At 36.4% G+C, this 13,965-nt stretch overlaps 1 protein-coding gene across 1 annotated transcript in view; it reads right to left on the reverse strand.

The window, feature by feature from the left end:
- Positions 1-13,965, reverse strand: part of PCNX1 (pecanex 1) — an 85,210-nt gene that overhangs the window by 12,228 nt on the left and 59,017 nt on the right. Inside the window, exons 20-33 of the mRNA XM_019616108.1 lie at positions 12,885-12,977; positions 11,308-11,458; positions 10,602-10,743; positions 9,738-9,915; positions 9,241-9,349; positions 8,518-8,647; positions 7,119-7,177; positions 6,209-6,424; positions 5,528-5,781; positions 4,447-4,677; positions 3,072-3,172; positions 2,073-2,223; positions 1,213-1,443; positions 569-843 (exon numbers count right to left, since the gene is read on the reverse strand). Coding sequence (XP_019471653.1) covers positions 569-843; positions 1,213-1,443; positions 2,073-2,223; positions 3,072-3,172; positions 4,447-4,677; positions 5,528-5,781; positions 6,209-6,424; positions 7,119-7,177; positions 8,518-8,647; positions 9,241-9,349; positions 9,738-9,915; positions 10,602-10,743; positions 11,308-11,458; positions 12,885-12,977 — 2,321 coding nt within the window. The remainder of the gene's footprint in view (positions 1-568; positions 844-1,212; positions 1,444-2,072; positions 2,224-3,071; positions 3,173-4,446; positions 4,678-5,527; positions 5,782-6,208; positions 6,425-7,118; positions 7,178-8,517; positions 8,648-9,240; positions 9,350-9,737; positions 9,916-10,601; positions 10,744-11,307; positions 11,459-12,884; positions 12,978-13,965) is intronic.

Consider the following 13,965-nt stretch of genomic DNA (forward strand, 5'->3'; position numbering starts at 1 on the left):
GTCTACAAAGTACAGCACAGCAATACTTTGTACTAGGTTACTTGAAGGTTATATGCAGAGTGGATTACACTAACATCACTAGTTGCACATTCTAGCTCTAACATACATGATAAACATATATATATTATACATTATAGCTTTGAACAATAAGTTTGAGTTGCTGTGCACGAGCACACCAACATTAATATTTACACCTGCACGCTGCACATTTATCCTAGTGAAGACAGCAAAAGTAATGATAACAAAAAAGTAACGCAGAAGTTGCACTGTCTTTTGTTATCAGACCTGAAATAAGAACTGTAATTGTAATTCTTGCACACAAACTTTATCCTCTAAATTTCTTTTAAGCTGTGACTCAGTTTGTGCTTTAATGTTTACAAGCCTTCAAGGCTAACTCTGTGCTAGGGCACTTGCCATATTCTAAGTTGCGCTTGAAATAAAAGTTAACTTACTTATTTGCATGTAACTGAATGCTAGAAAATTATGCCCTGGTTAGCATGTATGAGACTAGCTAATGACATATGAGAGCACAAACATATACTTGTGAGAACTCATTTTCTCAGCTCACCTGTGCCATGTAGACACTATGAAGTTTCTGATATTTCCTAAACTGATAGCTCCTCCAAGAATCTCCTTAAGCTGTTCGTGACTATCTGAATAGGATGTAGTCAAAGGCGAGACATAGATTGGGTAACCAATTGGCTGGTCACAGGAAGAGTTGATCATGTTCCTCAGAGCTTGCTTTGCATTTTGGATACTTCCTCTTTCTGGATTGCGATTACGCAGGAAGACGAGTTCCTGTTGTTGTCCTGCCCACAGGCCACGCACACACTCCTTATTCACCTGCACAAGATAAATGACAGAAGCCAAGTAAAAAAGCTGTGTCAGCAAGTGGACCCATGACTAAACTGCTTTCCATATGTAGACTTTTACACGCATATGTGTAATTGTGCTACAGAACCACAACCACTCATATTCATGAAAGGGCTGACCTGATGGACACAGTCTGCAACAGTAAGAATAAAGAGAGTGTAAGAACTGAATGAGAAATAAAACATTTGAAGTCAGGAACTGATTTCCTGATGAAACGCTTCAACTACAGAAGAGCTGCCCCAGCAGTGACAGGCCAGTAACACCAAAGTAATGATTTGAGTTAAGAGTATGTAGTGGTATATCTTAATTATACTGTTGTGGAATATATACAAAACGTACCTTAATGACCCTGAAACTGAGATAGCGCTTATTCAGCATAATAATTTTGTATTCGTTGGTACCATCATCCATCACGTGACGCAGAGCAAGGAGGGAGGGAGAATTGGAAAGAACAGCACTCCGCCAGGCAGGGTCCCCTTCATGTGCTATAACTAGATTTTCTTCATGGGTTGTTATGGCTTCATAGAGAACAGAAGGATCATCGTATTCATCTGGAGAAGTGAAGTGATCCTGTTTCCAAGAACAATCGGTAAATTATGACTGATATTTCAGATGTAACTATGGATAAAGAGCAAGCACCTTGCACCTCAGGGAAGGTTTGCTCCCTTTAACTTAAAAAGAAATCATTCAAAGGACCAGCCTATTATTTATTTAGTTGAATTTTACACTAGACTTGTAGAATCACAGAATAGTTTGGCTTGGAAGGGACCTTTAAGACCACCTAGTTCCAATCCTCCTGTCAGAGGCAAGGACACATTCCACCAGACCAGGTAGCTCAAAGTCTCATCTGGCCTGGCCTTGAACATCTAAGGATGAAAGACATGACATGATATTCACTCATTTTCAGTTGTCTGCCTCTGTCACACGTCCCCTCCCCTTTATTTTTCTCCTCTCTTTCTGAAGCTATGTATTCTAATTTTGATCTCCCTAACTTTCCTGGAAACTCGGATCTCAGGTTTGACAATGACACTGGCTGTCCTTACATACACTCATTACCTATCTCATTAAGGGAAGAAAAATAATAGTCCTCCAAAGCAAACAATAAAAGCTGAGTGTCTCTCTCCCAGCACTTTACATTTAAGAGAAAAAACATGCAGAAATAAAAAGAACTGGAGTCAGCTTTCCATCAAATTCCTCACCTGATGTAGTTTAAGTGACATTCGTATTCCAGGAACCACTACTTTCCTCAGCAATTCCATGTCAGCAAAGATCCATTCATCCCTAATTGAAGAGATACGGAAGTCGCCCTTAAAAAGGGCATGCAAGCCATACAAGAAGGATTCCAGATTACTGTTGAGGAAAAAGAAAGTTTAGTCCATATAATTAATAAGGTAAGAAGATACTAAGCTGTACATAAAGGCACACCACTCTTCTCTATAAATAAGAGAAAAGATGGAGGGAATACAAGTGAGCATTTGTGTAAGTAAAATCTTGACACAAGGTGTCTACGTGCACTAAAGTGAAGATGAATAAACTATATAGGCAAGAGATTGTATTTACATGGACTCAAGTAAACAGGAACTCTACAGAACATCTGATTTTATTCTGAAGATTATTAAAAGAAAAGGCTTTTGGGGAAGTACAACACCTCAGTGGACCAATCAAGAATAAGATGTAGCCTCAGTTGTGAATGCTTTAGCAATAAATCAAGTCTTGATAGATAACTCATTTTTAGTAGCATCATTTACTTTTACTAAGCTAATGGGAGTCTAGTGAAAAATCAAACGCTCTGATCACTCTTGTGACTGCATATCTCTAAGATCTTCTTGGGGAAGCTCACTGATACTCAGAAGAACATTTCCATCAAACTGAAGTAGAACAGTTTTACTTTCAGAACTCAATCAGCTTTGAGTTTTTTCTGTAGGTTATCGCTGGAGCTTAGCCACATCAGAATGCTCGCCTTTCAGTTGTTCTATAAAACAAAATGCTCAAATTCCAGTTCTCTCTCATGTGCTGTTCTTTGGTTATGTTTCACTGGCTGTTATAATATGAAGACAGGTCACACAGCCTATCTGCCCGGTTTAAGGAAGGATGAAATTAACTATTATCATCTTTTCTGAAGAGGTACTCATCCAACATGGAATTTAGAATCTCAGAGGGAATTTGAGAAAGCAGAGCTTACAACAAGATTTTATTACCTAGACATATGATGTGAAGCTGTTCCCAATGCTCTCCGCCCCAGAACACAAAGCCCATAACACAGTGTAACCAGGGGTGAGTCTCTACTCGAATCCAGTGGCTTGCAATAAGAAAAAAAAAAAGTTAAAGATTTGACATTAAAAAACTGCTCTAAGAAATAAAACACTCAAATGCATACAAAGGTACACAAGCCTTGTGCATGTACCTACCTCATCAGTTACTCTATTCAGACTTTCACTATGAATTAAAAAAAAATTACAAGTATTCTACATATTTGTAAAGATAGACATGTACACATTATATTTTAAATAAGATGAATTTTAAATTGAAGGGATATATGCACTTTCCTCATTGGTATGGTGCACTCTGTATGCAAACTGTTGTTTAGCCAGGTTATGACATTACAACAAAAATATTCTTAGTGAATGAGCTGGATCTTGCTTAGTGGTTAGGAGTATGTGATCCTGAGTCAATTGAAAACTTGCCCAGACTACAGCTTATTCAGGGGAATTCACCCTCAGTTCAAAGTCATTTGGAGCTGCAGAGGACACATGATGATCCACATGATAGTAGCAGCATTTAAGGGATTTTCAACACGTCCACAATACGTTTCACAAATAGTCACTTAACAGGAAATGATTTTCTTTGGGTGCTGTTTGTCATCTGACTAAAAAACCCTTTAATTCTTAATTTCTTTAAGATGGGCTGCTACCTAATCTTTTAGCTCCAAAAGTAAAAAATTCTGAAGCCTCCACCAGTTCATGCAGAAAGTGAAATCAAATTATATTCCCATCCTTTATTGTCAATCAATTCTTGCTCATTTTCAAACACTACTTGACTAGAGTACATACAACTTTTTGTGAACAGTAAAAGCATTCTCCTGTAAACACACTGGTGTTCCTATTTAAAAGGTGGGAGGCTTTGGTGGGTAAAAGAGTTAGATACGGGATGATCGCTTTCACAAGCCAACAGTTCCAGTTGTCCAAAGCAAAGTTATAGTAATAATCACTAATAAAAAGTTGGCAATTTTATAAAAACCTGTCACAAGATTATATTAGAGTTGATTTGTAAACACTGACATCTAAATATGCAACATTATAGAATCATCTACGTAGATAAATGGTTGACTAAATTCCAACTGATTCTTTTAAGCTGGTAATTGAAAAGGCATTAGCAGACAGGTCACACCGTACTCTTCCTTACTTACAGAAATTATTTAAATTCATGTATCTAGAGTAGAACATCAAAACAAAATAACATTTCAATTTTTTTATTTTCTAGAAGATCAGTATTAAAACACTAATCTGAGGCAACAAGGAAGAAATGAGACAACTCTTGAATAATGAATACCTATCCTCATGTATTCATACCTACCTTTTCTCTTCGAGAGCAGCAGTATTCTATCCAGTTCAAATAAATCATACAGAAACTCTCTCTTGAGATTCCTGCTAGACGGTGGTCATAATCTTCATCAATATTGGGGTTAAATGTTGGGTCTACATCAACATAATTGCGGTCTGTGCACAACCGCAGTCCTTCCTGCATTGTCTCATTAGCTAACCACTCCTCTAACTTGGGGGAAGTTGTGACATAATAGATGATTCCCTGAAATGATAGTTAAAAATCCATGAGTCAGTATTACAATAAAAAAATATTAATCTAAGATTTTTCAACTCATTCACAGATTTTCTTGATAATGAACAAAAATAATACACAGTAGGGCTTACTTAGCTCCCAGACGCAATAAATTCAACAGCAATACAGATCTGTGTATGTTAATATTTTCAATGACTCCCAAGAGTTTTTAAAGCATACATTTAAGGAGTAAGGGAAAGAAAAATGGATGGAGCAGGCTAACTGCAGAAAAACACATAAATGAGAATTCTTAATTGAGTGAACAGGGATAGTATATTTCTAAATAATTAAAATATTAAATTTGAAGATGAGGCAGTTTAATACAGTCATATTTGGGGAAAAACTTTGTGTGAATATATCTCAGAAAAATTTAAACTTAAATTTTTCATGACAGATCACAAATAGGGAAATAGATCATATAAGGGACCAAAGGTCTACATAGAAAACTTGCAGATTTAACAGGATCCTTTTTTGAATAAAACAAAAATAAAAGAAAGAGATGGCTTTGGCTCTTTTCAAGAGACTCACACCAGTTACCATTTCATTTACAATGGCTAAGCATTTTGGTAATAGTCTTTCAGTTTCTAGTCCAGTTTCAGCAAGAAAGAACATCCTCTCTCTTGGTCATTTTTCTGCTCTTAAAACCAAATATCAATTATAATTGTCAGTACAGCAAACTCTGGCCTCTTTTGATGAAGCTGTTCATAAAGCTAAAATTCATATCACACCCATGAAAACTATTAGAAGTTCAAGGCACTAAACCAGTCCCAGTTATAATCCAGTCTAGCTCCCCCAGAGTTTATAGTTATCTGACTCATACCTTCACGTAGTAAGTGGTGAGAATTTTCCGGAGATCAAAGACTTGCAGCATGGATGCTGCACTGTTGTCTGTGATACTATAACCCTCCAGAACATACTTTGTCACAAGCACTTCCCAAGCCAGCCAACGCTGCCCAAATGCAGCATTAAAGGAAAGCATGTGAGGAAGGTGACCAGGTTCACAGCAACAGAAACCTTCATCTTCCTCTACGCCTTCTGTGATGGCCTCTACTTCTCTTTGCTGACAATACGTTCCTTAGGAAAGAGAAATAATAATAAAATAAGTTAAATGCTTCATACAATTGTTTTAATGTTGACTTGCATTTACAAGTGTTTGCAAATCATATTAGAGTCCAATTATGTTTCTGTAACACCAAGTTAACTACTTGACAGTGAACAAGAGATTTGGATAGTTTAATTTATCAGTGTAGGATCACACACATTCTAATTAGGTAGCGGTATGAATTAGTTATCATAGCCACATTACATTAAAAGTGAAGAGAGGCTTAGCATCAGATCCAGTTAGAGGTTATTTTTCCTCAGGGGTCACATGGCATAAAGTGGCCCTGAAGCTCAATTTTCAAAGCAAATAATTTATAAGCTGGAACAGAAAATAACTGAAGTTTTCAGACCAAAAGACCTGTTTGTGGTATAGACAGTTAAAAAAGGGCAACACACTCACCTCTGAATTCAAGCCCTCTCAGCTGGAAGGTGACCAAGCCATTTCCTATCTCTATAAGGTGTACTAGTGCATTGAGGTAGTCAGAGGCAAGAATGAAGCAGTCCCCAGTACTGTAGTTTCCCCATCGACCCAACAACAAATCTCCACATAGGCTGTGCTGAAGGGAACGGGTTAAATGTTCATAGAAGATTGAATTCAGATTGTTATCATCCGAACCTGCAGGAAGATTGAATTTTGGTTATCGTCTACATCTGCAGAAAAACTCAAGCTGGAGTGTCAATTATCAATCCACACTGAGTCTTACATTTTTCTTAATAGCGTTGTTTCAAGGCTCTCAACCTTGTGCCCTCCGCTCCTACCCCAGCTCTTGAGACAACTACTCCGAATAACTGCTAAGTGAAGTTCAATACTTTTGACCAAAATTCTTCCCTCTTACTCCTCCATTTTCCAAATTATTCTTTCAGTTTAACTCATGCATCTCTCATCAATCTACTCCATATAATAATGTGCAAAAGCAAATATGCACAAAAGTATCTCAACAACAGCTGTTGTGTAGGTCTCATCATCATAACATTGAGACATCCTCAAATAATGTTTACCTTTTTGGTTGCTTAAGAATAAAGAAGCAAAACAACTTAATACTGCGATTATAGATGAAGAAAAAGTAAGGCAGAGATACACAAAGGTAAAAGAGAAACAAAAGAAGTGCATAGAAAAGTAAACAGTGAAGTAAGGAGAGAGATAATGAAGGAAAAAATAACAGATGACAAAGTTCCAGTGGGTTTGGAAAAATAAAAAACTAATAGGACAAACTGATCACAAATCCCATAAAACACAAACACTGGTATCTTTGTTCCTTGTGAGTGTGTTAGTAAAAACACATAAAACCAAGTCAGACTAGGAAAGCTACCTGGATTTCGATCAAGCTGCGAAGCCAATCTTGTATTTGAATGATCCACACGCTTTGTGCTGAAATTAAAATGAAGTGTTCTTAATGAAATTTATTACTGTAAGAAAATCTAAGGGAAGAAACTACCACTAACATAAATTGACAAAAGTATTCCCAGTGAAATATTTCTAAAAATTTTTCTTTTTTCTTCTTTAAGTATTTTGCATCCCTCTGTACTTGGGGCCTGATTAGGTCACACCTTGAGTACTGTGCTCAGCTTTGGGTCCCTCGCTTCGAGAAAGACACTGAGGCCCCAGACCTTGTTCAGAGGATGGCAATGAAGCTGCTGAGGGGTCTTGAGCACAAGTCTTATGAGGAGTGGCTGAGGGAACTGGAATTGTTCAGACCGGGAAAGAGGAGACTCGGAGGAGACCTTATAGCTCTCTATGACTACTTGAAAGGAGGCTGTGTTGAGGTGGGGGGGTCAGCTTTTTCCCCATGTAACCAGCAATAGGACTAGAGGAATGGCCTCAAGTTGCACCAGGGGAACTTCAGGTTGGACGTTAGGAAAAACATTTTTTCTGAAAGAGTGGTTAGGAGATAGAATGGGCTGCCCATGGAAGTGGCGGAGTCACCATCCATGGAAGCTTTGAAGAAATATTTACATGTTGCACTGAGGGACATAGCTTATTGGGAAACATTGGTGATAGGTGGACAGTTTGACTGGACGATCTTAGAAGTCTTTTCCAACGTTGGTGATTCTACGATTCTATTTTCTGCCTATATAGCATTATGACTCTGTAATTAATGAAGCCTGTACAGTCACAATATATCTTTAGCCTTAGATGCAAGTGTAACTGTTTTCTTAGCCAGATATCACAAAGCTTTAGATGTGACAACTACACTTAAACAATTTCCCAGCATAGCTAACATTCTGTCAAAAATGGGGGACTTTGAAGAAATACAACACAAAGAGGTAATCTGACATGAATAATCCTCTAATGGCACCTTGATCATGCAAGGATTTTAAGATTTTATATTGAGGTTGACCAGTCTTAGCTGTGAAATGTACGATAATGAAGAGAAGTCAAATACAGTTAATTTACTCTCCCAACACTCATTTTAAAATAAACTCTGCAACTGTATTCAAAGCATCTTTATAAAGCTATAATTTTGATGCTTAAAAAACACTACCAAAATTGCATACCTCTCTCTTAGGTAGCTATTACCTAAGAAGCCAATGTAAAAAATGCTGCTAGAATAAAAACAATTGCTATGCCATTTCAGAAAGAAGATCAGTGCTCTAATTTTCTTCAGGAAAAATAAGACGGCAGCACTTCAAGGTGAACACTTATTTAGCCTTAGTTCCACGTTTAAGTAAAACAAAGGACACAGTCTTTAAAGGTCTTATTTCACCTACTTGTAGTCTCTTTCCCAGAATTTGACAGGTCTGGCATAAGAAGTGATAAATATTGCACTTCCCAGGAAAGGATTCAGTGGAGTAGAGAAGAATGCTGACACAGCTGCTTGGACAAATAACATTGCAGAATCTGTAGGATAACAAGATTAAGGAAAACAAAGCAACAAAAACTTTCTTCAAGCTTCTGTAACAATATATGAAGTATACAGCAGCACCAAGTAAGAAAAAAGAAAACAATTTCCAAGAGATATTGTGCAGCGAAGAATCTTTACAGTTTCTCCAGTTGTCAAAAGGATTATTTTTGCTTCTGAAAGCAGAAATAATTAACGGTATTTGTTGTAGAACTTTCAGATAATTACCACCAAATCTAACATGACACTAAATCAATACTCTATTCAATCCAGCCTACACAAACAATACTCAAAATCTGAAATCACATGGTTAATGACTCTTGAAAAAAGGAATGCAACGTCAAAGGAAAACTTATGTTATTTTCCCAGTTGTTTAATTCCTATGCTTTTTATGTTAGAATTCTGTTTCTACTTTATCTGCTGCTGTTCAGCTTATAATATTGTAGCAAGGTAGAAAGCATGCTGTTTTTCATAAATGTTCATTGGACTAACCTGCTCATTCGTGAGATGTATCCCGTAATACATAATGATTATAACATTCAGAATGTATAAATACCTCCCCCCCAAAAAATTCAGCAATCGCAAAGGATACGTGGCACAGCAAAAGGCTGGGCAAAAGCATGGAAGGCAGATCCCCATGTTATCTGCCAGGGAGCGATGTAGGTATATACAAATCTCAACTTATAAAAGAGTTCCCAAAGCTGTAGGAAAGAAGAAAAAAGTAAGCATTTTTTGCTGAAAATCAACATACTTTGGAGTACAGTAAATATCCTGAGGAGTTTACCAGTCCTAGAATTCTTGCTGGTGTACAAGAAGCCTTTGGACTTACAATAAGGATGCAATTATGAAGTGAGTCACATTAATACACACTGCACTGTTCTACTAACAGAAACTCATGAGATTTTTAGAAAGACTCGAATGCTGTCTCAAGCAAACATAAGTGCTTCAAGAAGTAGAAGTCTAATCAGTATGCTGTAAGAACTGTAAAAATGACAATAGGACTAATGATCTGAAGATCCGATATCAGTTATGGGTATGGCCAGTTTTCCCTTTTGAATGACCTGAAACACATGGAGAGTTAAAAGTTACCTTGCTGAAGAGTATGGACATGAAGAAGAGATCTAGCAGCATGGTCTCAGTAAAACTTTTGTAATCAAAAGTAAAGAAGAGCACTGTGAAAATAACAGTGACGTACTGGCACGTTGGGCTACTGAATGATGAACGCAGTAACTTCAAGCCAGCTATTGTGATCATTAAAGCACCCAACCTGTATAGAAATTCACAGAAAACAGTTACTTATTTGCTGCCTGAAAGGCTATGTTTATAAACCACCTAAATTGCTGTTCCCACACAATGTTAATCTCCATCAAACTCAGGGTTTATATTTGGATTTTGTTCATTTGCCTTGTATGGTGGTAGTATGTGAGCATTTACTTGTTTTAAAAGACATCTTCACTTTTTCCTTAGAGGTTACTAACTAAAGGATTAACAGTATTTGTAAAACAGTCTTGCTAAGTAATATATTTTTTTATTATTATTATTATTATTTTTCCCTCAGACATAGTAACTGATGGATCAGAAGGTTATAAAAATAACGTTAAGTATTTTGAATTTGCAGTCTGGATAATCATATTACAGACTGCATATCAACAAGGAAATTCTGCTGTCACACTGCTAGGTAATTCTTTGATTTCCAATCCTTATAGTATATACTATGATTTGAATGATTTTTCTTTGTGTAGGTTCCTATTTTAAAACTGCAATATTCCATTTCGTTTAAAGCCAACAAAGTGATTCATTTCTACACAAGCTTTCAAATGAAGAAAAATTGTATTTATTCCTTGCCTTAGTGTTCAGGCAATAGCATTAGCTGTCTTCCCATTGATTCCACAACTATTTCAATTCCCACCGGAATAGACATATTCAGATTACTCGATAGCCTTTTCTACTTACTCAGTATCCAGTTTCTTTGGACTAGCAATACTCTTAGCACTGCTACTAAGCTCATTGAGGACTATCAATGGATAGATAATATTCTTCTCTATAAAAAGGAGCCAAATGTGAAGCTTCTCAAACCACATAACATGCGCAGCATCTATCAGGAGATATTAAAAAGATAAGATGGCACTGATAAATCAAATTCAGGTAACAGAATCTGGATTCTTGATTCAAGTCATTTTATGATTAAACAAAGAACAAAAGTATCCAGTTAGATATTAATAGAAAACTACTTTGTTGTTAAATGTGTGAATAACACCAATAAGAATCAAATTTATCCTAAGATGAAATCTTAGGAAAGTACTTCTCTGAAGCACTTGAAAACTAGTATCTTGAAGAAACATCTACCTAAATCATTTTTAGAAAAAACTGAATGTTTTCATCATTAGCACAAAGCTCGAAACTTAAAGCACAGTCCTCAAAATCTTGGTGGGACTGCTCTGAAATATATGATAACATAGCACATATAACATAGTACCATAATCACTTCAAAGTGCCACAGAATCGAAGTATGAGGAAGTGAGCAACTAGAACTAAATCAGGTGTCAAGAAATATTCCGCTGGTGACAATAATAAAGCAAGAAGTTGAAGCGTGTCAATCATTAACACAAGTTGGTTAGCAACTACTGCAAATTCAAAAAGTATCACTAGCGATACTTACTTCGGACTTCAAACTGATAGTATTCCTTGGTTTTCAGCAGTGGGTGAGAAAAGCAATGCCAAGGAAGTTGCTTTCGGAGTTGAGGCAGAACGTAATGGGTCACAAAGCCTACCGTACCCACCAATGCATAGAGAACATAACTTAAAATAGGCTAAAGAAGAGAAGAATTGAATAAATTAAGATTTATGTTTTATAATTTTAAAAAAAATAGAAGAAATTAAAAAATCATACACTATAACAGAACACTTTCTCCAACACCTAGGCAGTTGCTCACATAATGGTAATCTGGACATATACTTTGTAAGTAACTGTACTGCCAACTTAAAGATCAAACAGGAAATGCCCAAGAACAAAAACTTTATTTCTAAGAATTTTCTACTAGGTTTAGAAGAATTTTAAAGTAAAATGCTTACAACAATCTTCCTTCACAGTCTATTACTTCTTACCCATCTGCATTTCATTAGATAAATAATAAAGCTACTATCCCCTAAAGACCAAATCCACTTTACGTTTTCATCTGTTGGATAAAAGAGGTATAAGCATAGGAAAAAATAAATCATCATTCTTATATTCTCAAGGAGAAAGTGAATAAGAAACCTTCAATTAAGACCAAACTCCTTTATGACACTCAAGAAACATCACCTCTCAAAGCCTAATTCTATTGCACTACACACAAAGGTAAAGACTATAAAACCAAGTTTCTCAAATGTGGAAGAACGTAAAATTCAGGAGGAGTACTGATGTCCAAACATACAATAGAAGAGAAAAACCTTGCACACCTTCCCAAATAGAACACTGAAAATAAAACATCTGAAAATCTGAAGCTACATATATACATATGCTATTTAAAATTAGTTTCTATCTGTGGGCAGCAGTTGGAGTGTGAAATGCTTTTAAAATATGTACGAGAAACTTTCACTTGTCTGAAATAAGGCTGTTTATAAGCTAACTGACATACTCATTTGAGGAATATTAAAATAAGTCAGTAACTACAGCTCTTTAGACAAATGCCTTTACTTAAACGAATTCAAGTACAGGATATTGTGCTGTGTATCATCAAGTAGGATGCATATATACACTTTAAAGATACCCAAAGCAGAAGTATTACCTAGAGTGACAAGTCAAAAAGCACCTTAAAACTCAGAGGTTTTCTGAAGTCCTGAAAACAAGCATTTCTGGAAAGGGCTACTCCCTTGCCCTGAAGTCTATTGCTACATTAGCAGGGATGCAGTTTCTGAGTCAATGTTCACCCTCTCAAACTTTAATAATCAAACCTTTTATATTTTTCTTTACACTAACTTAACAGAGACAGATTAAGAGAGGTAGTTTATGTCGGGCTAATGCAAACAAACAAGAAACGCAACAAACAAAAGCCAACAAACCTAACCATTTAAGAAAAAGAATTTGACACAAAAAGCTGAAATGTGAAAATGTTCAGTCATGCCCTTGTCACACTATAAATTTAAGGATAATCTAAACCTACTCATTCTGGTAATGCCATGGTCCTGCTAAGTGTTACGTATCATTAGAATATTTGTATACAGAAAACAAGTGGAACACTTGATGGAACACCTTACCTGTAAAACTGTAAATACTGTACTGACGTGAATTGCAAAATAGAGTACACCAATGACTATACACACAATCAGGTCAGACTGCAATCGTTCACTCTGGGAAGTCAAAACAAAATGATTTTAGTAAGCATCAGTTTGGTTGTCCTCTTCAGAATCTTAATGTGCATCAGCAGTAAAAGTGAAACTGATTAAAAGAATCTCCAATGATGCCAGTGTTAACAGCTTCCAGTGAAGAAATGTCACAAGAGCACTGGTTCAAACAAGTTAACTGGAAAGATATCTACTCAAAGTGTGACAGGACAAATTAATATACTCAATACACTCTCATTCAGGACCATTAAGGGTTATAAGGATCCTCTGTATAGCAGTGAAAAAAGCTGACAGTGCTAACCAAATTTTCCATATGTGACCTGTGAATTGCTATGATCTGTGAATAGAGCAATTAAGAGCTCTCAAGACAGCTACCTAGACTACCTGGCAGAAGTCTCTCTCTTTTCTCCTCCTCTACAGAAGAACAAAGAATGGCTTTGCAAAGTCCCTTATCAATGAACCTGAATTTTCTGTTATCTCAAAAAAAATGCAACAGAAGCTACACTTTGGGAAAGGATTAAAAAAAACCAACAAAATGATTAGCATCAAGCTAGTCACAAGAGGGCGATATAGGCTCAGGGTCATTAGAAGTCATAGTATTCCAAGTTTAGACTTGCTCCCACTGTAAACACAGAAAAGCATTACAGAATAAACTACACTAAAACCAGAAAAATACTTTTGCAGAGCAATTATTGCTTCAAGGTCTTAACTTTTTGGGATGCAGTTTTGTTTTTTTTTCCTGCAATACAAGAAATTCTACTTTTTAAAAACACTGAAAGTCATCCTCAGCTCCCTCACTCTCCCAGCAACTAAAGACATCGAGTTAGAGCTCCCATACAGTCTTTCTGTCCTACTACTGTTAAGACTGATTTCTCAGCTCTGTTTGTAGTTTCCACACATTTGAATCACATCATGCTAGTACATTTGCTGTACTAGGAGAAATCTGTTGATACTGTTAATCCTGTAGAGCCAAGACCTACTCAAGGAGATCGTC

Source organism: Meleagris gallopavo, chromosome 5 (assembly GCF_000146605.3).
Source record: "Meleagris gallopavo isolate NT-WF06-2002-E0010 breed Aviagen turkey brand Nicholas breeding stock chromosome 5, Turkey_5.1, whole genome shotgun sequence".
Lineage (NCBI taxonomy): Eukaryota > Metazoa > Chordata > Aves > Galliformes > Phasianidae > Meleagris > Meleagris gallopavo.